Below are 22,897 nucleotides of genomic sequence, written 5' to 3' on the forward strand. Positions count from 1 at the left end.
AAAAAGTCTGGGAAAAGAATATGAATACAAACTCTAGATAAGATAAAGTACAATGATCTAAACACCATATACATAGAAGGAAGATGTAAATGAGATATGTATTTGCTGTATTGTACATGATATCAGTAGCCTAAGCCTAAATGGTCACCTCTCTGCAGAGAAGCTCACTTGTTTGCTTCAATCTCCTCTGTGGCTTCTGATTGCAGCAGCTATCAGTGCTTCTCACATGTTACGCTGGTGTGTGAAAGCAGATGGAATGACGCACTGATCTGCTCAGCAATGCACTTCCTCCATGTTCGCAACTTTGACACTGCTCTCTTTTTCTTTATGAGCTGTGCCAACAGCAGGCTCTGCTCCTCTGTTCAGTTTGGTTTTCTCAATACAGATTCTTGTGGTTTGGAATGAGATTATGATTATGATCTGGGCTTTTCTTAATACTCCCTGGTGTTGCTACTGTTTTCTTATATTCATTGGCTTTCTATGCTCCTGATCTCTGAAGCCTTTGTCTTGGTTTCATTAACAATTCTGTTTGAACAAAAGGTTCATTAAAAACAGGAAATAAAGCAGTCCCAGCTTCCTTGTTTGTCTATTTGCAAATTGCAAATAGATACACTGGAATCAGTGACTGTAGTTTCTGTTATATATATTCTGTGGTCTCTTCCAAAGTCAGAGTCAGCCTTTGAATGGTTTGAAGCTGGACTACGAACTTCACTAGGTTGATTTCCAGTTATATTACCCATCTCCTCTAGGTTTAGATCAGAGTAAGTTTCTTCCATCTCTCCTTCTGTCAGGCTATAGCAGGAGGTTTATGGTGGATTTTCAGTTTAGCTTTTGTTTGTTATTCCGCTGTAAAAATCAGATTTTAACCTGCCTTAAAGCACAAATATTCCTCTGTACTATTTTTTTTAAAGTCTGTATATCTTTTGAACTTTGTAGAACTAAATGTATTACTTGGAAGATTCTTTTTTTAATCAAAATTGATATTTCTTGTCTGAAAGATTAGGAAGGTATGTGAGAGCCTGATGGCAGCTCTGTCTGAGAATGTGCTGAGAGTCAACCTGTTACTGAGTGTTGTCTTTCTTACAGGTGAGCTGTTTGTTCACTTCCTTTCATTTGGACAATCACATGAATAACTTCTAGTCTGAAATATTTGATCCTTATATTGTTTAAATGCTCCACATGTAACCTGATGCAGCTCAGCTAGACTTTGTGGATCATGAATTCTTCTCTCTGCAGGCAGATTCACATTATTCTCATCATTAGTCTTTTTGTACATGGTTGTTCCCATCTTGCCATCTGACACACCTGGGCAGATTAAGGTTTTAAATGGATCTTGTTTACAATTCCCTTATAGCTTTAGTCCACCAGATTTCATAGAGCTCTCTATGGAGTCTGATTGAAAGCTACCACTGATGTTAACAACAACCGTTGTCTGTTTGAGCTTTAAAAGTTTGATCTACATCTTTCCATTAGACACACTAATAGAACTGACCTACAATGACGAGTGTTGGCTTTACATAGTGTCTCTCCACCACCAAACAGTGGATGAGCTGGAACACCTAGGCCTGATCTTTAAAAGGTTTACGTGTACAAAACCACACACAAACCTGATTGCGTCTGCAAAGCTGACCTACAAATTAGGTTCTAATAGGATTGCGTGTGTAAAATCAGCGGGAGAGCGGCGCAAACTTTTAAGAGTTTTTGTTTACATGAATATGCAAAACATATGACAATGACCCAAACACGCAAAATTATGGGAGGTGGACATGCAAATTATATATATATATATATATATATATATATATATATATATATATATATATATATATATATATATAATGTTAAAATATTGGAAAACAAACCAAACAAATTCAGTAAAACAATATTTTTATTTACATAAATGTTACATTTAAATTTCTTGCAGGACAGTTATGTGTTGTTTTTTTTTTTTTTTATTAGCAAAGCTATCATATACAAATAGTCAACTCCTACAACAAACGTTTATGTTGCTAATCTTACCTTCAGGCTTAAATATCGAGGATTTTTATAATAAACTCCAAACTCTTCTAACACATACTTTAAACACAAGAAGAACACGGTGAGTCTCTGAAAGGAATCAAAAGTTCATGGGAGACAAATCTCTACTAAATGAAATAATATATATATAGTTGTCTTTTTTATTGTTAATATTGATCGGCCAATTTTGCAGCAGCTGCCCCATGTGTGCAGTGATGGTGGAGGGCGTGCGCTACTCCGGACACAGCTCTGCCCTTCTGCACAATAGCCTGTAATCCAATATTTTGATTGAAGGCAAAGCAGAATGTAGTCGTCGTCTCACTGGGTCCACACGCAAAACCACACGCAAACCTGATTGCGTCTGCAAAGCTGAGCTACACCTTTTGAGGTGAATTTATAGGGCCAGTTAATGATTCAGAGTTAGTTTTAACTGACTAATAGCAGTAAAATACAATGATAAAAACTTTAAAAAAAGAAATGCTAACCAGAGTTGTTTGTTTAGCAAAAATGTGAAATTTTATTTTTTTTATTTTCGGTTATCCAAACCACAAACTTTTATCTCCAAACCGTCAACATCAACATAATTTTTAAAGTTGTGATTGATGCAAAAAATAACATTTCCTTCTTAGTCTATCTTATGCAAATACACAGCAGAACTACATCAGGGTGAATTCAGTCCCAGGTCCAGAACATCTGACTCTAATTCTCAGTCTGAATCTGGCATTGTCTCAAATGTCTTAATTAATATTAATTACTTAAAATGATTTGCTGAATGTAATATCAGTCAAATAAACCAATTATAGGGTTTTATATCACAGCCTTGTCAGCAGAAATCTGCTCAACTGTTAATTAGCTGGGCGACTCCGCATATAATGAACAACTGTTGCTTTAGCTCCAAGCATTTAAACTAAAGTAAATTAAAATTCACTCTCTCAAATGATATATTAGTCCTTGAGAAAGTCCAAATGCCTGTAAGCATTAAGATGTATGTCCTTTAAAAATATGGTTTATGATATACACTGCTCAAAAAAATAAAGGGAACACTCAAATAACACATCCTAGATCTGAATGAATGAAATATTCTCATTGAATACTTTGTTCTGTACAAAGTTGAATGTGCTGACAACAAAATCACACAAAAATCATCAATGAAAATCAAATTTATTAACCAATGGAGGCCTTGATTTAGAGTCGCACACAAAATTAAAGTGGAAAAACACACTACAGGCTGATCCAACTTTGATGTAATGTCCTTAAAACAAGTCAAAACGAGGCTCAGTATTGTGTGTGGCCTCCACATGCCTGAATGACTTCCCTACAACACCTGGGCATGCTCCTGATGAGACGGTGGATGGTCTCCTGAGGGATCTCCTCCCAGACCTGGACTAAAGCATCCGCCAACTCCTGGACAGTGTGTGATGCAACGTGACGTTGGTGGATGGAGCGAGACATGATGTCCCAGATGTGCTCAATCGGATTCAGGTCTGGTGAACGGGCGGGCCAGTCCATAGCTTCAATGACTTCATCTTGCAGGAACTGCTGACACACTCCAGCCACATGAGGTCTAGCATAGTCCTGCATTAGGAGGAACCCAGGGCCAACCGCACCAGCATATGGTCTCACAAGGGGTCTGAGGATCTCATCTCGGTACCTAATGGCAGTCAGGCTACCTCTGGCGGCCCTCCAAAGAAATGCCACCCCACACCATTACTGACCCACTGCCAAACCGGTCATGCTGAAGGATGTTGCAGGCAGCAGATCGCTCTCCACGGTGTCTCCAGACTCTGTCACGTCTGTCACATGTGCTCAGTGTGAACCTACTTTCATCTGTGAAGAGCACAGGGCGCCAGTGGCAAATTTGCCAATCCTGGTGTTCTCTGACAAATGCCAAGCGTCCTGCATGGTGTTGGGCTTTGAGCACAACCCCCATTTGTGGACGTGGGCCCTCATACCATCCTCATGGAGTCGGTTTCTAACCGTTTGTGCAGACACATGCACATTTGTGGCCTGCTGGAGGTCATTTTGCAGGACTCTGGCAGTGCTCCTCCTGTTCCTCCTTGCACAAAGGCGGAGGTAGCGGTCCTGCTGCTGGGTTGTTGCCCTACTACGGCCTCCTCCACGTCTCCTGGTGTACTGGCCTGTCTCCTGGTAGCGCCTCCAGACTTTGGACACTACGCTGACAGACACAGCAAACCTTCTTGCCACAGCTCGCATTGATGTGCCATCCTTGATGAGCTGCACTACCTGAGCCACTTGTGTGGGTTGTAGAGTCCGTCTCATGGTACCATGAGTGTGAAAGCACCACCAACATTCAAAAGTGACCAAGACATCAGCCAGAAAGCATAGGTACCGAGAAGTGGTCTGTGGTCCCCACCTGCAGAACCACTCCTTTATTGAGTGTGTCTTGCTAATTGCCGAAGATTTCCCCCTGTTATCTAATATAAATATAAATATATATATGCTTCTGCTCGATGTTTTCCACCTGCGTTCAGAATGGAGGGAGCAAACGCAGGTGGAGAACTGGACGTGGTAAGATTGGATTTGCAACGTAAAGTCAGAAGTAAGGACTTATCTATTAAACTCATAGAGCTGACAGGAAAGTCGCAACTATTACCAAACATCAGGAGAGTTGAATGCAGCAGTGGTAACACGCAGTATGCGGCTTGTAAAACGTGTTTAGTCGTAATCAAGTTCACCAGTGATTAAGGGACACTTGTAAGGCAGATTCTGGATTGAATCAGCCTTGCATCTCTTCATTCGTCAAACCAAAAGTACCAACATGTGTCAAGTCTCATCTGACCAACAAAACTGCTCCATGTACGCTAAAGATTTAAGAGCCTTTGCCACAGTACAGGGGAAAGGCTTCATCAAGGTACCATTAAATGTACAATTTATTTTAATACATCATTAAATATTAAGTGTACCACAAATTAGATCAAGAATTAAAAAGATAGTAACATTTTTTTTTCCTCACTTAAATAAATAATGAAACAAGTGAAAAAAATGAATTTGAATGATAAAAGACAAACTAATCTTATTTTTGTTTATAGACAATTTCTTCATATGAGTCCCACCATTGAGATTTTATGGAGGCAAGTCCTCCACTTGCTCGCGGAGGAATAAAAGGGTGAAAATCTTTTCATTTTGTATCCATACTTTCATTTTTATTTATAAGTTATAAATAAATTATTTGATTTTTATTTACCTAGAAGGAGAAAGTCGGGGCAGATCTTCCAGGACGACAACACGTCAGACCAATTTAAAAAGGTCATCCCCATCACAGATTGAGGCTGAAGATCTTGTGTGGATGAGCTTGATAACTTTTTCAACTGTAAGCGAGATTTTTCCAACTTTTTTTTAAAGCTAATACATTTTTTTTTAAAGTTCAGTGTTTTTTACAATGGGAGATTCAGTCAAACACCATCTTAAATGAACAAGAAACAGCCATAAATCAGCAACCGCAAATAAACCAGATTGTTACAGAATCAGATTTTTAGACTTTGCTAAATATTTCTAATGAGATAAATCAAATAATTTCTCCAATCATTGGAATATGCTCTCAGAGAATTAATCCAACCACATTTGCCCCGCCAGACCCTGTCAGGATTCAAATAGATAATTTATTCCAGCTGTTGGAACATGCTCTGAGAATTGAAGAACGAAGTGTTTCTCAGAACCAACATAGTACTGCAGGCCCGTTAGAACAGCTTCAAAATCTATTTGAGAATTTTTTGAGACCGTTAGAGGGCAGACATCTGGGGTTAAGTCAACCTAGAGGCAACATCTGTTTATCGTAAACAGAAGAAGAGAAGATCACCTGTGCTTTGCCATCAGTTTAGCTCACGCATCTGACCACAGTCTCACCGATGCACAGGCTGTACAACGAGAGACAGAATGGCAGCGTCTCGCTGGTCTTACAGATCAGACACTTGTCTCCCCTGATATCTGTAACTTTGAGGAAATGCTGAACAAAAAATTGTCACTAAAAGCCTTCCTAGGGAGTAATTACGTCTACAATTATCGATTGTCCCCTTTTACCGCAGATCACTTGCATTATTGCGAAAGATTTTGTCCTATCTGCAACAATCCATCTTGTTCCAAGTTAAAATTTGTTCCGATTCTAACAGAACCTCATGTGATCTATTGTGTTATGTCAGGCATAAAATGCCAAAAAATCGACCAAAAACTAAAAATGTATGTTAGTGCTTGTGATAGCATAAAGAGATGCCTCAAATGTCAGAACTTATTTAATTCCTTTGACTACGACTGAAAAACCACACATTTGCCAGCTCCAAAAATGTCCCATCTGCAATGAGATATTACCTGCAGACTCAGATGAAACCATTAAAAATCACATGTGTTATATTCAACTGTGTCAGGAAAAGCTGAATGACAAAATAACATTTGTCGATGAGAGGAGAGTACACATTCTTTTTCTGATTTGCACAAACAGATAAAAGTAATCGAATGGGCTGCTTATGGCCTGGACTTTATCTGTGATTTTAACTGTCAGGTATGAACAACCTAAAATACTTATAACATCACAAAAAGAAGAAAAAGACAAATAATTAGTTATTTTTCTCGCAGCGAGGAGAACGGACAGAGATGTGTTTTCAGTTACAAATCTCCTACCGCTCTGAAAACCATTTGTCCGACCCTCTCTTTTTATTATCTTTCGGGGGTCTTAGTTACAAAGATCGTTACTCTCTAAGGATGGGAAAAACAGCTGCATCGTAAACAGGTCATAAACACCATTATCTTTTAACAACACACTTCCACAGTCTCCTCCAATCCTAAGATCAGTGTGTTGTCCGTTCAGCACAATCAGCCTTCATCTTTTATGACCTCCTCAACTGCACTTTTGATGTTTGCCTGCAGACAAACTCATACATCCTTTACTCACACAAACATCATCAAAGGTTATAAAATCAAATAGTCAAGTTAAAGAATAGGAGAAATATATAAGATAAATCTATATACAATTCCTACATTTCACCCCCTGTTTACCTTATATTTGCTCATATTCTCATATCACCTAACATCCACTTCTTTCGGATTTTTTAACTGTAAGACTATTTTCATGAGTACAAAGACAATTATACTCAGAGGTACTTACTGACATTCAAATCACAGAATCATATAGATATGGATCTGGGTATAGGTCAGAAAAGTGGTCAGTCGCATCCTTATCATCTTCATCATCCTGCTGTTTAAGTAATGGATAGAGTTGGGTAACTCTGTCTTCCATAGGAGAAATAGCTGTGGTGATGAGACAGTTAAGAAGAGAACGAAGGCAGGGAATACAACAACATCCACACAATGTCAAAAATTGCAGCAAACACTGCAAAGGAAATTGTTACCGATGATACTAAAACTTTAAACTTCCCAAACACATCCAGCCAGGAGTCCCACATCGAGGTGTCTACTCCAGAATGCTCCTTCATTTTGCCATTTAGAGATCTCAAACCTTCTATGGCTTTAGTTAGGCTACCATCAGCAGCAGTGTTGTTAGGTGCGAATGTGCAAAATGTTTTCCAAAAATAGCACAAACTTCTCCTTTTTCAGCTAACAACATGTCCAAAGCAATTCTATTCTGGAATGCCATCAGGGAAGTTGAAGCCAATTAGTCATGGACAGTTTCAAACCCTCTTTGTGTCCAATTTCCTAGTTTTTGAACATTGTAATGGATATAATTGATCCTGTCTACGTTTTTGTTCCTCATACACCACCTACAGATACTTGATTCAAATCCTGCAGCTCCTTCTCAAAAAATTAGCATATTGTGATAAAGTTCATTATTTTCCATAATGTAATGATGAAAATTTAACATTCATATATTTTAGATTCATTGCACACTAACTGAAATATTTCAGGTCTTTTATTGTCTTAATACGGAGGATTGTGGCATACAGCTCATGAAAACCCAAAATTCCTATCTCACAAAATTAGCATATCATTAAAAGGGTCTCTAAACGAGCTATGAACCTAATCATCTGAATCAACGAGTTAACTCTAAACACCTGCAAAAGATTCCTGAGGCCTTTAAAACTCCCAGCCTGGTTCATCACTCAAAACCCCAATCATGAGTAAGACTGCCGACCTGACTGCTGTCCAGAAGGCCACTATTGACACCCTCAAGCAAGAGGGTAAGACACAGAAAGAAATTTCTGAACGAATAGGCTGTTCCCAGAGTGCTGTATCAAGGCACCTCAGTGGGAAGTCTGTGGGAAGGAAAAGGTGTGGCAGAAAACGCTGCACAACGAGAAGAGGTGACCGGACCCTGAGGAAGATTGTGGAGAAGGGCCGATTCCAGACCTTGGGGGACCTGCGGAAGCAGTGGACTGAGTCTGGAGTAGAAACATCCAGAGCCACCGTGCACAGGCGTGTGCAGGAAATGAGGTACAGGTGCCGCATTACCCAGGTCAAGCCACTTTTGAACCAGAAACAGCGGCAGAAGCACCTGACCTGGGCTACGGAGAAGCAGCACTGGACTGTTGCTCAGTGGTCCAAAGTACTTTTTTCGGATGAAAGCAAATTCTGCATGTCATTCGGAAATCAAGGTGCCAGATTCTGGAGGAAGACTGGGGAGAAGGAAATGCCAAAATGCCAGACGTCCAGTGTCAAGTATCCACAGTCAGTGATGGTCTGGGGTGCCGTGTCAGCTGCTGTTGTTGGTCCACTGTGTTTTATCAAGGGCAGGGTCAATGCAGCTAGCTATCAGGAGATTTTGGAGCACTTCATGCTTCCATCTGCTGAAAAGCTTTATGGAGATGAAGATTTCATTTTTCAGCACGACCTGGCACCTGCTCACAGTCCCAAAACCACTGGTAAATGGTTTACTGACCATGGTATCACTGTGCTCAATTGGCCTGCCAACTCTCCTGACCTGAATCCCATAGAGAATCTGTGGGATATTGTGAAGAGAACGTTGAGAGACTCAAGACCCAACACTCTGGATGAGCTAAAGGCCGCTATCGAAGCATCCTGGGCCTCCATAAGACCTCAGCAGTGCCACAGGCTGATTGCCTCCATGCCACGATGCATTGAAGCAGTCATTTCTGCCAAAGGATTCCTGACCAAGTATTGAGTGCATAACTGTACATGATTATTTGAAGGTTGACATTTTTTGTATTAAAAACACTTTTCTTTTGTTGGTCGGATGAAATATGCTAATTTTGTGAGATAGGAATTTTGGGTTTTCATGAGCTGTATGCCAAAATCATCCGTATTAAGACAATAAAAGACCTGAAATATTTCAGTTAGTGTGCAATGAATCTAAAATACATGAATGTTAAATTTTCATCATGACATTATGGAAAATAATGAACTTTATCACAATATGCTAATATTTTGAGAAGGACCTGTATATATCTGTCCTACCATTCCTCCCTGTTGAGACATGTGAAACACGATGGCTCAATATTGCCGCCCATTTATATAGGTTCTTTGGTAGGAGAGGTTTATTATCTGGTCAAATATAGATTTAATCTTTTAATGCAGCTCCATGTTTTTTCCACATTTCTATCTCCTGTGGTGGGCTTTGTTGTTGCATTTCTTTTAACACTGTATCTTTTGTCACCAATGCATATCCTGTTTGTGTCTTCCCTCTCTCATCTTTTCTGGAGGAATCATCTACATAAACTATTTTGCTCTGTACCAGGGGTTGATCCTGCAAATCACTTCTAGTTTTTGCTTCTTTTTCTGCTAATTCTTGACAATCATGTTGAATTCCATCTTCAGGTGTGGGTAACAATGTTGCTGAGTTTAAAGTGGTGCACCTTTCTATAGTTAAGTGTGTTTGTCCCAGTAAGGTTGACATGCAGGACAAATGTCTAGCAGGTGATAGAAAGGTCATATTTGTTTGCAGTAATAATGCTGAAACTGCATGGGGAACTCTTAAAGCTAAAGGGTGAAACAACACTATTGTGGCACTGACTTCAACTGTAATTGAGGCTGCAATTACAGCTCTCACACAATATGGTTGCGCACACGCAACACTGTCTAGTTTTGAAAAGAAATAGGCTATTGATTTCATTTTATCTCCATGTTGTTGAACCAGAACTGAAGTCATAAAATGTCCCTTGCAATCTACCATCTGAACAAATGGTTTACTATAATCTGGTAATGCTAAAGCAGTACTGGAAACTAAAACTAGTTTTATGTTGGTAAATGCTTCTTCAGCTTCTAGACTCCATTTCAGTTCAGACGTCATTTTCAGCTCTTCCTCATACATTAGTTTGTTTAATGGAGCTACTATTTCTGCATAATTTGGCACCCAGTTTCTACAATAATTAGTTAGTCCAAGGAAGAACATCATTTGCTTTTTTGTTACTGGTTTTAGAACTTGTAATATTGCAGTCTTTCTTTCTTCTACAATTGTGCATCCCCCTGCGCTAAGATTGTGGCCTAGGTATTTAACCTCATTTTTGCACAACTGAAGTTTCTTTTTACTGACTTTGTGTCCCTCTTCTGCTAAATGTTTCAATAATGCTATTGTGTCATTTTTACATGTCTCCTCATCAGGAGAGGCTAATAGCACATCGTCAACATATAGTAAAACCTGACTACCTCCTGGAGGGTCAAACTTGGCCATACTTGCACTCATTACCTGAGAGTATATAGTTGGACTTTCACAGTAGCCTTGAAGTAGTCTGGTATAAGTATATCTTTGTCCCTCAAAAGTGAATGCAAACCAGAACTGACTATCTTTATCTATAGGTACAGAGAAAAATGCATTGCTTATATCAACTACAGTAAATATTCTAGCATCTGGTCTTAGGGAATTTAATAATGTATAAGGATCAGGAACACACGGTGCTCTCTGAACAACTGCATTATTAACTGTCTGTAGGTCTTGTACCATGCGCCATCCTGTTGATGGAGCTTGTTTTTTAACTGGTAAAAATGGGGGTGTTACCTGGTGATTCCTCACATTTTATTATCACCCCTGCAGTTATTAAATCCTCTATTACTGGTTTTATTCCTTCACGTGCATCATGTTTTAAAGGGTACTGTTTTACACTGGGCCTGTAAGTCTGATAAAGACTGCCGTGCGCATGGTCTTTACTGGTATCTACCAACCCGCTGGAATCATCAGGCGTAATTGGAATCCGCCTCCGAAGGACCAAATTAATGTCAGGTTTAAACAACCTAAAATACTTATAACATCACACAAATAATTAGTTATTTCACTCGCAGCGAGGAGAACGGACAGAGATGTGTTTTCAGTTACAAATCTCCTACCGCTCTGAAAACCATTTGTCCGACCCTCTTTTTTTTATTATCTTTCGGGGGTCTTAGTTACAAAGATCATTACTCTCTAAGGATGGGAAAAACAGCTGCATCGTAAACAGGTCATAAACACCATTATCTTTTAACAACACACTTCCACAGTCTCCTCCAATCCTAAGATTAGTGTGTTGTCCGTTCAGCACAATCAGCCTTCATCTTTTATGACCTCCTCAACTTTTGATGTTTGCCTGCAGACAAACTCATACATCCTTTACTCACACAAACATCATGAAAGGTTATAAAATCAAATAGTCAAGTTAAAGAATAGGAGAAATATATATAAGATAAATATATATTCAATTATTCCAACATTAACCTGCACTTTGTATCAAGGGTTTACATTATTGATCACAACAGGCATGGATTTGATTTCTATCTGATCCTAGAAGCCATGGTTCAGTTGGGAATAAAACCTTCTATTATAATGCAGGTAGCAAGACTCTCTGCTTTACTGAACCAGACTATAAATTAAGATTTATTGACAGTTTAAGTTTTCTTTCGATGAGACTTAGTGCAATGCCTAAATCTCTGCGGTTTAAAAGCTTTTCAAAAGGCTATTTCCCTCACAAGTTCTCCTCAGCAGAAAGCCTAAAGTATATTACGTTTAGTTTGTAGCAGCTAAAGTGAATGTTAAATGAAATTAAAAAATGAGGCTGATAGTAATTTTTATTTGACTATTTCAATATAAGATAAAACATTAAAGCTTATGACATATGTCATCAATAATACAAAAGATATCAGTAAATGCTTCATGGCTGTAAAGAATATATCTTAACATGTATTACTTTCATTTTAAAGGTTAGTTTGGGTGATTGTGATGGTTACGAGCTGCAAATCAAGAACAAGAATTAGAGAAATTCTTGTTCTTGAAAAGAATTACAAAAGACTGGCTTTTATTTATTTAAACAAAATAGTAAAATCTGAACTCATGAACAAAACTTTCTGTCTGAAACATAAAGTAACTCATGATAGAAATAAAACGTAAACATCTGATCACACAACAGAAGTTATTCTTTCTTCACTTCAGCGTAGAGACTCTCTGGATTGTCAGCTGTCTGTGTTGAAACGTTTTCTGCCTGGATCTGTGCGTACACCGTCTCCTGCTGTCCCCTGTCCTGCACTGAGATGAAGGAAACTTCAGGTGTCTTCTTCAAGATGATCAGTTCCCCATAATGGAGTTCAGCCTTTGGTTCACTGTCTGATATCTGATCGTAAACCTCCACACTTGTTTGACTCTGTAGAAAATTGTAGAAAATGTGTTTATTTTTAGGCTGATTCTGTTAAAAATCTACAGACCAAAAATTTACTGTTGCTCTATAAAGAAAAACTGAATATTTCCCCACCTGAGTTTGTTGCTCAGTTGGACGTTTGGACCTAAAGCACCTGGAAGACATTAGAGCTGTTAAAATAAAACTGAGAGTCTAGAGTAATCTGAGACAAAACATTGCTGGATCACATCAGATTACTGTCTAACTGAGTGGCATTGCTGATGAAGATGAAAGGACAAAAAAAGAAGGCTGAAATAATTGACCTTGTTTTAGAGAGAAACTGTTGCATCTGCACAAAGAAGTCAAATAATGTGATAAAATTGTTGCCATACAGAAACAATCCATACTGTTACGTTACCAGGTTGGAATGAATAAAGGAATAAATCTTTTCCTGAAGTAACATAAATAATGGCTCTCATTTCAGATTCAACGTGTCCTTTTATGCTAATAAGTGTGTGAAATCATTAACCAGCATGAGCATTATTTTAATTGTAAAATGAAAAACACCATCTCTATCGTTTCCTGGACAGCAGCACAAAATTAAAATTATATTGGTATTATATTACGTTACTCTCTTGATCCAGAAGATGTATGGTAATATAAAAATTGTTTGGACTAGAAGGTGATTCATTAAGTTCTCACCTTGATCTCAGGTTTAGCTGAAACATCACTGTTAGTGTCTACATTGTGTTGGAGGTCTGATACTCACCAAACTGACACAACCAGGCAAGCAACAAGGCAGATGGCTGCAATAACTCCTGCTGAGATTATCACCCACATTAGACCCTGATTCAGCGAATCTTAAGAGAAAAACAAAATCTAAATAAAAACAAAAATAAAATAGCTAATGCTGAAAATTAATTTTTAAAATAGATTCACTGAGGTCAGATATCTACCATTAATTTGAAGAATGATCCTTGATGATCTCTGATGACCCAGATCATTTGTAGCCACACAGTAAAACTCTCCTCCCTCAGTGACACTGAAGCTGTAAATCTGACCCACAGATACATTAATGGCTCCATGTTTGTTGTTCCTGAACCAGGTGAAGCTGGCAGGAGGCTTGGCTCTGCTGGAGCAGTTCAGCTCCACCCAGCTACCTGCTGACACCAAACCTGATGGACGGATGGATGCTGAGGTGTTTCTAGGTGCATCTGAGGAAAATGGGACACATTAAGTTTATTGATCATAAACAGCTGAACCATGACGTGCTGACAGGATCACTTACATGAAACACTGAGAGTCACTGCTGTCTCTGCTGTCTTGTTTCCTCCATTCACAGGATATCTGGCAGAACATCTGATGTTGTATCCATCATGTGTGTCTGACAGAGTGATGTTCTCCTGGATTTTAGTTGTAAAGGTTCCATCTGTGTTTTTCTCTGTTTGTCTGTGAGAGTCTTGTTGGAGATTCCAGGTGAGTTCAGGAGGTGAGTGTGGACAGGGAGTCAAAGCTGAGCAGGTTATAGTGACAGACTGATGCTCCTTCAGATCACCACCAGAGATGTTAATGCTGGGACTCCAAGGAGAATCTGGAGTTTATACATCAGATACACAATTTTAGTGTGAACAGGTTATAGTTAGATAGGTAGGTGGGTAGATCTCAGTAGGAAGAGTAGTCATCTTGCAATCTGAAGGTTGTGGGTTCGATTCCAGCTTCTTCCTGCCATATTTCAATGTTCCCCTGGGCAAGGCACTTCACCTCAAATTGCCTACCGATCTACGTATCGGTGTATGAATGTGTGAGCGTTAGTGAGTGCGATTGGGTGAATGTGGCTCTAGTGTAAAGCGCTTTCAGTTGTCTGTATGACTGTAAAGGTGCTATATAAGTTCAGTTCATTTACCATTTAATTACATCCTCTCTGTAATGCACCAGTATCACTTGTGACCAAATGCAGCCTCAGCATGATGCTGACACCACCATGGTTGACAATCAGTACACTCTTTGATTTTAAAAACCCCCATTAATTCCAGCAAACATTATTCTTGACATTATGCCTAAACAGCTCAGTCTTTGTCTCCTCTGAACATTAAACATGTTTCCAGAAAGCATTTGGCTTGTCTTTGTATACAGCTACAGGTTTCAGTAGAGTTTGAAGGTGAGGAGTTCAGAGAAGACTATTTTCTTTTCCTCAGCACCATATCAGTCTATGTTGATATGAAATTTGCTTCACTGTGAACAATGACACTGGTGGTCCAGTTTCTTCCAGTTTATAACAGGCATAAAATTGGATGGTTCCAGGATTGGTCCTAAAACATTCATTTCATCAGAGGTAACAGTTTCAGTCTGATGATTAAAACTTTGCCACAGTTGAGTGTTCCAGAGAGCATTGATCCTAAACACATAGAAATAGTTTTTGAATGGATAAAGAGGGCTGAGACTATGATTCAGGGTTGGTCTTAACCTCTGCTAGTTTAAATGAGTTCTACCCTTTTTTTAAAACAGTGGTCAAATATCCAGCCAGAGTCATGGCAGAAACCTGTAAAACCATCTTATTTCTGTGTGGATTAGAGAAAATCTGCAAAACATTTTAACTTTTGCTCTCAATTTTTAGCTTTGAAATTAAATGAAGTTGTAAGTTATAAAATATTTAGACCTTGAAAAAAAGCACATTTAATGCATCATTTAAAAACCCAAAGATAGTCATGCTGATGATGACTGTGTGTAAACTCATAATTAGCACTATATATATACTGATCTTTCATAGAGCAGCTTCTGAAGGTATTGTTCTGTGTTTCTATCAACAAAGTACAAAATATAATGTGAGACAATGCACATATTTAAAGAATCAGGATATGAAACAAGAAGCAGCAACATTTACCTTTAACACCAACACAGATCCTTGATGACGTCTCATTACCCAGATCATTTGTAGCCACACAGTAAAACTCTCCTCCCTCAGTGACACTGAAGCTGTAAATCTGACCCACAGATACATTAATGGCTCCATGTTTGCTGTTCCTGAACCAGGTGAAGCTGGCAGGAGGCTTGGCTCTGCTGGAGCAGTTCAGCTCCACCCAGCTACCTGCTGACACCAAACCTGATGGACGGATGGATGCTGAGGTGTTTCTAGGAGCATCTGAGGAAAATGGGATACATTAAGTTTATTGATCAGAAACAGATGAACCATGACGTGCTGACAGGATCACTTACATGAAACACTGAGAGCCACTGCTGTCTCTGCTGTCTTGTTTCCTCCATTCACAGGATATCTGGCAGAACATCTGATGTATCCATCATGTGTGTCTGACAGAGTGATGTTCTCCTGGATTTTAGTTGTAAAGGTTCCATCTGTGTTTTTCTCTGTTTGTCTGTGAGAGTCTTGTTGGAGATTCCAGGTGAGTTCAGGAGGTGAGTGTGGACAGGGAGTCAAAGCTGAGCAGGTTATAGTGACAGACTGATGCTCCTTCAGATCCCCACCAGAGATGTTAATGCTGGGACTCCAAGGAGAATCTGGGATTTGAGATTAACCGTAAAAACACTGAAAATAGTCAGATTATTGTGAACATCTCACAATAGTGAGGTGTTGTCTGTTTTTATTTAGGGCTTCTGTCCCAATGAGATTAAACATTCATTCATGCTACAACATTTACTGTAGAATCAATGAAATAGTTGTGTGAAACCTGGCTGTAAATTTGTTCTGAAACTATTAGAAGCACCAAAATAACTAAAGAGTGAGATATATAAAGTATAAAAAACTAAATGTTTCAAACTGATGTTCAAGAAGACTTTGTCTCTTCAGGTTGTGTTTCTCCCTCCCTCCAAACTTACTGACATGGTACCACAAACCACACTGGACTATAAGATCCACTTAAATATACAGTAAATATAAAATATACACATAAACTGGTAAAGGGCTTAGTAAGAGATGGTTTTATTACTGGTGAAAACAGTTGCCAATAATCCTTTGAAGTTTGTGTCAGGGAGCTGATAATAAAGACAAAGCTAGAAAAGTATTTCTGTAACTTTGTGGAGTTGAGTAGAGTAAAACTCTTACCTTCAACTGTTATCTGAAGCGGATCAGAACAAGCTGTTGCCATGTAGCCACCATTCTTGATTCTGAGGAAGTATTTGCCTACTTGACTTGTTTTTATATCAGAAAACAGAGAGCTGCAATTTTTCTGAATCAGGTTTCCAGTAATTTCTACTAAATTTGTATGAACCCCATTATTGATGTTATAAATATCATGTCCATCTTTAATCCATGCTCCAACGGTTTCTTTACTACTGTCAAATTCTGTGCTTCCTTTTTCAGCTGTGAAGCTACATGGGACGTTCAAGCAAGATCCGCTCAGTGCTGCAGTTGGCTTTGGTGTAGTAATGATGACGTGTGGTGTATTCCCACCACAACTATTAGCATAAATACCTGTTAAAACATACGAAAGATTAAACAAATGTGGTGCAAAGTCTTCCTACAGACAAAGTTCAAGATCTACTAACTCCAGTTCAGCTGCAGCATGTTACATGTGGAGCCTTTAAACAATATCAGGATCTAATATTTCAGACAACAAATGATTCATGTGATGTTTCTAAATGAACGAAGGTGAACAAACAGCTCACCTGGAAGAAAGAAGACACTCAGTAACATGTTGACTGTCAACACGTTCTCAGATAGAGCTGCCATCAAACCTCCCTTCATCTCTCAGGCTGGAAACAAGATGGAAACAGCTGCTGAATTTCAGTGTTTTTCACAAATTGTGCCAAAAAATATTGGAATTTGTTAAAGCTGCTAAGGTTAGGTCTTAATTAATTCTGGAGAATTTCAAAAACGATTTTTAACTGATTAAAATGTTATTTCCAGTGGCGTCAACAGGCCTGGGCATTTCCGGCTCTAGTCCTGAATGACTCTCATCAACTCCCGGATCTTTTTTTCACCAGAGAAAGAATAAATGGCCATTAACTATTGTATTAAAGAAGAAGGACGTTTCTTAACCTAAACTTCCCGGCTTCGATGAATACAACACAGGCACGACACTATGACCAATCCGAGTGCAGTTGTATGGAAGCAGGGACTCATCCGTGTTTTATTGGCTGACAGTTCAGATACTTTCAGCTCAGATACTTTCGAGCGGTCCCAGAAGAAAATGGTCATCAAGTGATTTTTTTTGGAAGAACGGGAGAGAATTATTCAGTCGTAGTGGCTGACAGTGGGTGGCAAAACTCTGAGCTCCCACGTGAAACAGATAAATAAAAAAGTGATTTAAATTCTGTACGTCTTCGAAAATTTGTGAATATCAAGCAGGTCATTCATGATAACTACATGATATTTACAGAGAGCTGTTTCATTCAAAATGTAATTAATAAATAAATAATGCTATTGATAAATTATTAATAAATATTCCATTAAATAAAACTAAAATAAAAAATAAGTTAAAAGAAATTTTTATCTTATTTTATTTCATTCATTTCAAGATTTCTTTAATTTACTTAAAGATTTATAAAATTTACTGAAAGATCTATTTATTTATGTATTTCATTATGCGGTTTTATTTTGTTACACTTTCATATTGTAAAGCTACTTTACGTATTTCAATTACTTTTATTTTTTAACTCCGTTTTTCATTTTAAGCTCTTTTTATTTCATGTTCTTATATCTGTGGGGCGGCGCTGGGACAGCAGGGCCCTCAATTTGCGGCAGTGGCAGGCAGAATTAACTGAAGCTGCCGCCAGAACTGCCACAGTTAAATAAAACAAGATAAAAATTTATTTTAACATCTTTTTTTTTATGGGGATATTTATTTATTTCATGAAATATTTATTAATAATTTATCAATAGTAGTATTTATTTATTTAGTTTTGAATGAAACAACTCTCCGTAGATATTAAACTAGCTATCCCGTTAGCTAACCTGCCACACTTGCCCTTTTCTGTTATAGACATTTGTAATCAAGTATTTTCAATAAGGATTTAGGAGTTTTACTGATTAGAAATGTTATTTCTTACAGTTGTTCAGTCATCTGTACTTTGTGTTGCATTGACCAGGTTACATTAATATACTTTGATTAGAATTTGTGAAAAACAAACTTGGGAAGATATCTGCCATGGATTGCGTACAGGTGTTTGAACTTTCTCAAGGACTAATAAATCATTTGAGATCTCTGCATTTCTGCCATGGTGACATTTTCAGTTCCAAAATCAGCACAAATTCGAGCAGGTGTCCCCATCCTTCTCTCAACATCTCCTATGAAATATTCAATAATAATTTTAGGATCTCTGCTTGTTGAGAAAGCATGAAGCCATATAATTTTTCTGGAAAAGCCATTGATTTCACCTTTAATACATATACCAAACGGCTTCAGTTTATCATAAGAGTCAACATGCCACATGAAATTGGGTCCAGGATTTACATACAGGTGTCGCATCAGCCTCCTCCTTCGCCTTCGCTCCTCACCAATGGGGTCAAGAAATTTTAACAAATGTCTCACTGTACTCTAAGTTACAACATATCCATTTTGAACACGTTTAAGGTGGTGAAACTTAGATCTATGAAGCCTCCTGTAACTTTCCAGCTGGTCAATGAGGAAGGCCGCCACATTTATAGGATCAGACTGATTTTTCCTTCTGTACAGTACAGTTGACAGGTGTCAACATACCACATCTGTCACGTTCTGGGTTTGCAGCAGACCAAAGCGCAGGCAAGAGTTGAGCAGCAGCATGTTTAAAGGATGGCTTCGTCTTTATTCAAAGCTTTCCAAAAACGTAGCATAAATCACAGCAGGTATTTACATGAGTAGAGCTCAAAACTTACATGAATTTCCTGAGCATGAACATAACAAAACTGAACTTAATCAGGGGTAGTGAACGGAAGGAACCAGCAAAGAACAATGAAACTAGACCAACTAATATACAGAGGGTAACAAAGGGCAGATAATCAAAAGAACTAAGAACAGGTGTGACATGGAAGCAGGGAGGCTAAAGGAACAGGTGAAACTAATACAAAGACTAAAGCATGGGAGAAGGGACTAAAAAACAACACAGACCTAAGCAAAACTATAGACAAAGATAAATAACCAAATGAAGCATAAGAATCAGGAATAACCATGAACTAAAGGAAACTGAGAAACTGGAGGGAACAGAAGAAAAACAACCTAAGATCTAAGAAACTGGCAAAATATGAATTAACAAAAGAAACCATAAAGAAACCATAACCACACAAATAAACAAACCTAAACTAACACTGACCGAACTAACTGAGAAGGAAGCAAAGAAAGCGAGGACTAGAATACATGTAAACCAGACGTAAACAATAGCTAAAGCTAACCTATAAGGAGGGTCTGGAACAATAGAGACTAAACTAGAGGAACAAAGCTAGAAAGGACTACAACTATAAAGGGAACTAACACAGACTAATAAACTACAAAAGTGCAAAAAGAGAACAAATTCCTAACCATAAATAAACGCAGAGATAAACGGGAAACTAAACTAGGGAATCCAAGGAAGCCAGAGCACTATAATAATAATAATAATAATAATAATAATAATAATAAATAGAAAACCATTCTAAGTCATAAATAAGAAAGCAACAACAACTGAAGGAACTATGAGCGAGGGGAGAGAACAAAACTAAGGAAAAAACAAACACAAAATCAACACAGAGTCCAAAATGTTGCACCCCGACATTATCAAATTGGGTCCAGGATTTATGTACACGCATCGCATTAGCCGCCTCCTTGTCATGATGTGTAGAAGCAGCTCAATCCAGAGCTTTGGGGGTAACTGCTAGAAATCACGATGCCGCATTTGGAGCAGTTAAAGGAGTAACAGAATCACCTGGCTAATTCCGGTTAAAAGAGAGTTGCAATAATTCAACTAGGAGGTAATCGAAGTATAGAGTTTTGATTCTAAATTGTATCCAAAAAGGAGAGGTTTAATCTCAGAGAGACGTCTAAGATGATAAATGTATTGTTTTTACTACAGCATTAACGTGCTTATCAAACCTAAGGGCAGCGTCTAGTAAACCACCAAGATGGTGAGAACAGACATAAAATAACAGGCCGGGGGAGAGATCAGCACAGAGGTAACTGGTTTAACATTTGGGACAGAATAAATCAGTTATGTTTTACGTTCATTAAAATAAAAGTGAAAAATTTGGAGCCATCTGTGATTTGTCTTAGTGACAGACAGTCAAGAAAGGACTGAACAGAGTGGACCTCAGACTGCTTGAGGGGGGGGGGGGGGTTGATTAACCAGTTGATATGAGTGGAATGGAAATCCTAAAACAGGGAAAAGAGAAGTGGCTCAAGAATGAAGCTTTGTGGCACCCACATCACAGGTCAACATCATAATCTACTGTGTCAAAGGCAGCAGTGTCATTTAACAGTACTAAGAGTGCATGCTTTCCACAGTTAGTTGCTAAAAACATTTAGCAGAGCCTGTTCTGTGCAGTGGAAAGTTTAAAGGGGACCAGTTATGCAAAATTCACGTTTAATTGTTTTTATACTTCCATTTGGGTCTCTATAGCGTTTACAAACTGTGAAAACACCAAAAAACCATTCAACCATGTTTTGGCTATAGCCACTTAAGCGGAGCTCCACCCGCTTAATTTTCAGCAGAGGATCACGTCTCGCTGGCTGGTTTTACCTTACAAACGCTTTAAAATGGCTACCCTCAAAGGCAGATGTTCTGTTGTTGGCTGCAAAGACCCACATGTGTCCATGCACATTCTCCCACTGTCGTATAACAGATTTGTGGCTTGGTTTTATTTTTCAGGGCATTATTCCAGTCACATTGCCGATGACAGCACTATTTTGCACAAATTACTTCACCAAGGAACATAGTAGCAGAACATAGAACATAGTTGGGCGTACTGTGAGTACTGTCCTCTGCTTCATAGTCGAGCGTACCAATTTCCTATATTTCTGGTGACAAACTCCTACATTTCCCTCAGTTTCTGCCATGGTGTCATCGGATGGGGACGCAGAACTAATATGCTGTATAGCTTTGGAAAAACAAAAAGATAAAGAGGTGGTGTTAAAGGCCATTAAACCAGACTAGGGACAAAGAAGAGGAATACACCTCTCAGTGCGAGGCAGAGTGGCCGTGACGCTGTGCGTGAGGCTGTACCTCAGCCAGAACTGGAGGAACAAAACTTATCCATTATCACAAAACTGCAAATAGATGAAGATCCAGAAGTGTCTGGCATTCATAGAAAAGTATGAAACTGACATGTTGTATGACACAGTAGACATTAAACATAAATATGTTTAAAGTAGAGAGTGGTTGATGGTAGGACAGACACCATCTTTCCCCCAGATGTTAATCCGTTCATCCAGATACCTGCTGATGCTTTCCAAAAATGTTGACAGTGCTTTGTCCAACCTGACTGAGGTCGTTGCTACTATAGGAAATCCTAAGATGATGACAGTTAAGAACTGGCTGGTCTTTCTGAATTTCATTCTTAGTCTTCATGGTAATCTGAGGTACAGGAGGTGCCAGAAACCTGGACAGGTTGTTTCCTCCTGCAGCTACTCATATCCCTTCATATTTGACTCTAGGGACCTGATCTTTAAACATCACAAACAGGAAATTGATTGTAGAAAAAAAAAACAAAAAAAAACTGCACTTGCGATAAGTGGGCATGTTGCTTGGGATTTTCAAAGGTTTCATACCTATTCATAGCAGCAGGTTTGTCATCTCAACCTCTGCCCTGACAAGATTATTTCTTATACTTGTTCATTTGTGCTGGGTGCTTCTGTTTGTGTAAATGCGCAAGCAGAAGACTGAGTTTGAAGTTGTTCTGCGATAAGATGCTTTATGTTTGGGTTCCGGACGGACCCAGTGAGGCGACGACTACATTCTGCTTCGCCTTCAATCAAAATATTGGATTACAGGCTATTGTGCAGAAGGGCAGAGCTGTGTCTGGAGTGGCGCACGCCCTCCACCATCACTGCACACATGGGGCAGCTGCTGCAAAATTGGCCGATCAATATTAACAATAAAAAAGACAACTATATATATATAATTTAATTTAGTAGAGATTTGTCTCCCATGAACTTTTGATTCCTTTCAGAGACTCACCATGTTCTTCTTGTGTTTAAAGTATGTGTTAGAAGAGTTTGGAGTTTATTATAAAAATCCTCGATATTTAAGCCTGAACATAAAAGTTGACTATTTGTATATGTTAGCTTTGCTAATTAAAAAAAAACAACAACAACACATAACTGTCCTGCAAAAAATTTAAATGTAACATTTATGTAAATAAAAAAATTATTATTTTACTGAATTTGTTTGGTTTGTTTTCCAATATTTTAACTATATATATATATATATATATATATATATATATATATATATATATATAATTTGCATGTCCACCTCCCATA

General features: G+C 38.5%; 1 protein-coding gene and 2 long non-coding RNA genes across 3 annotated transcripts in view; 2 read left to right on the forward strand and 1 right to left on the reverse strand.

Annotated features, from left to right (window-relative positions):
* Positions 1 to 17,787, forward strand: part of LOC124857625 — a 28,900-nt gene extending 11,113 nt beyond the window's left edge. The window contains exon 2 of the long non-coding RNA XR_007035639.1: positions 16,831 to 17,787. This is a non-coding gene — a long non-coding RNA (uncharacterized LOC124857625). The remainder of the gene's footprint in view (positions 1 to 16,830) is intronic.
* On the forward strand, positions 1,001 to 12,405 carry LOC124857626. Its single transcript, XR_007035640.1, has 4 exons — positions 1,001 to 1,086; positions 5,067 to 5,143; positions 5,226 to 5,347; positions 12,335 to 12,405. It is a non-coding gene; the product is annotated as an uncharacterized LOC124857626 (long non-coding RNA).
* On the reverse strand, positions 11,956 to 17,229 carry LOC124857619 (B-cell receptor CD22-like). The gene is made up of 9 exons (XM_047348935.1): positions 17,136 to 17,229; positions 16,573 to 16,941; positions 15,729 to 16,028; positions 15,397 to 15,654; positions 13,804 to 14,106; positions 13,472 to 13,729; positions 13,285 to 13,375; positions 12,651 to 12,690; positions 11,956 to 12,542 (listed from the first exon to the last, which is right to left on the reverse strand). The coding sequence occupies exons 1-9, from the start codon at positions 17,212 to 17,214 to the stop codon at positions 12,315 to 12,317; spliced, it is 1,926 nt and encodes a 641-aa protein (XP_047204891.1). The 5' UTR covers positions 17,215 to 17,229; the 3' UTR covers positions 11,956 to 12,314.
* Positions 17,788 to 22,897: the final 5,110 nt, after the last annotated feature.

Source organism: Girardinichthys multiradiatus, chromosome 21 (genome assembly GCF_021462225.1).
Source record: "Girardinichthys multiradiatus isolate DD_20200921_A chromosome 21, DD_fGirMul_XY1, whole genome shotgun sequence".
NCBI lineage: Eukaryota > Metazoa > Chordata > Actinopteri > Cyprinodontiformes > Goodeidae > Girardinichthys > Girardinichthys multiradiatus.

What these genes read in the sequence shown, in the direction of transcription:
- LOC124857619 (XM_047348935.1), bottom strand. Translation starts at nt 17,214, where the DNA reads ATGAAGGGAGGTTTGATGGCAGCTCTATCTGAGAACGTGTTGACAGTC. An exon ending in AGTGGCTCTCAGTGTTTCAT is followed by an intron (nt 15,655 to 15,728) that starts GTAAGTGATCCT and finishes CATTTTCCTCAG; the next exon opens with ATGCTCCTAGAAACACCTCA. An exon ending in CAACTGAGCAACAAACTCAG is followed by an intron (nt 12,543 to 12,650) that starts GTGGGGAAATAT and finishes AATTTTCTACAG; the next exon opens with AGTCAAACAAGTGTGGAGGT.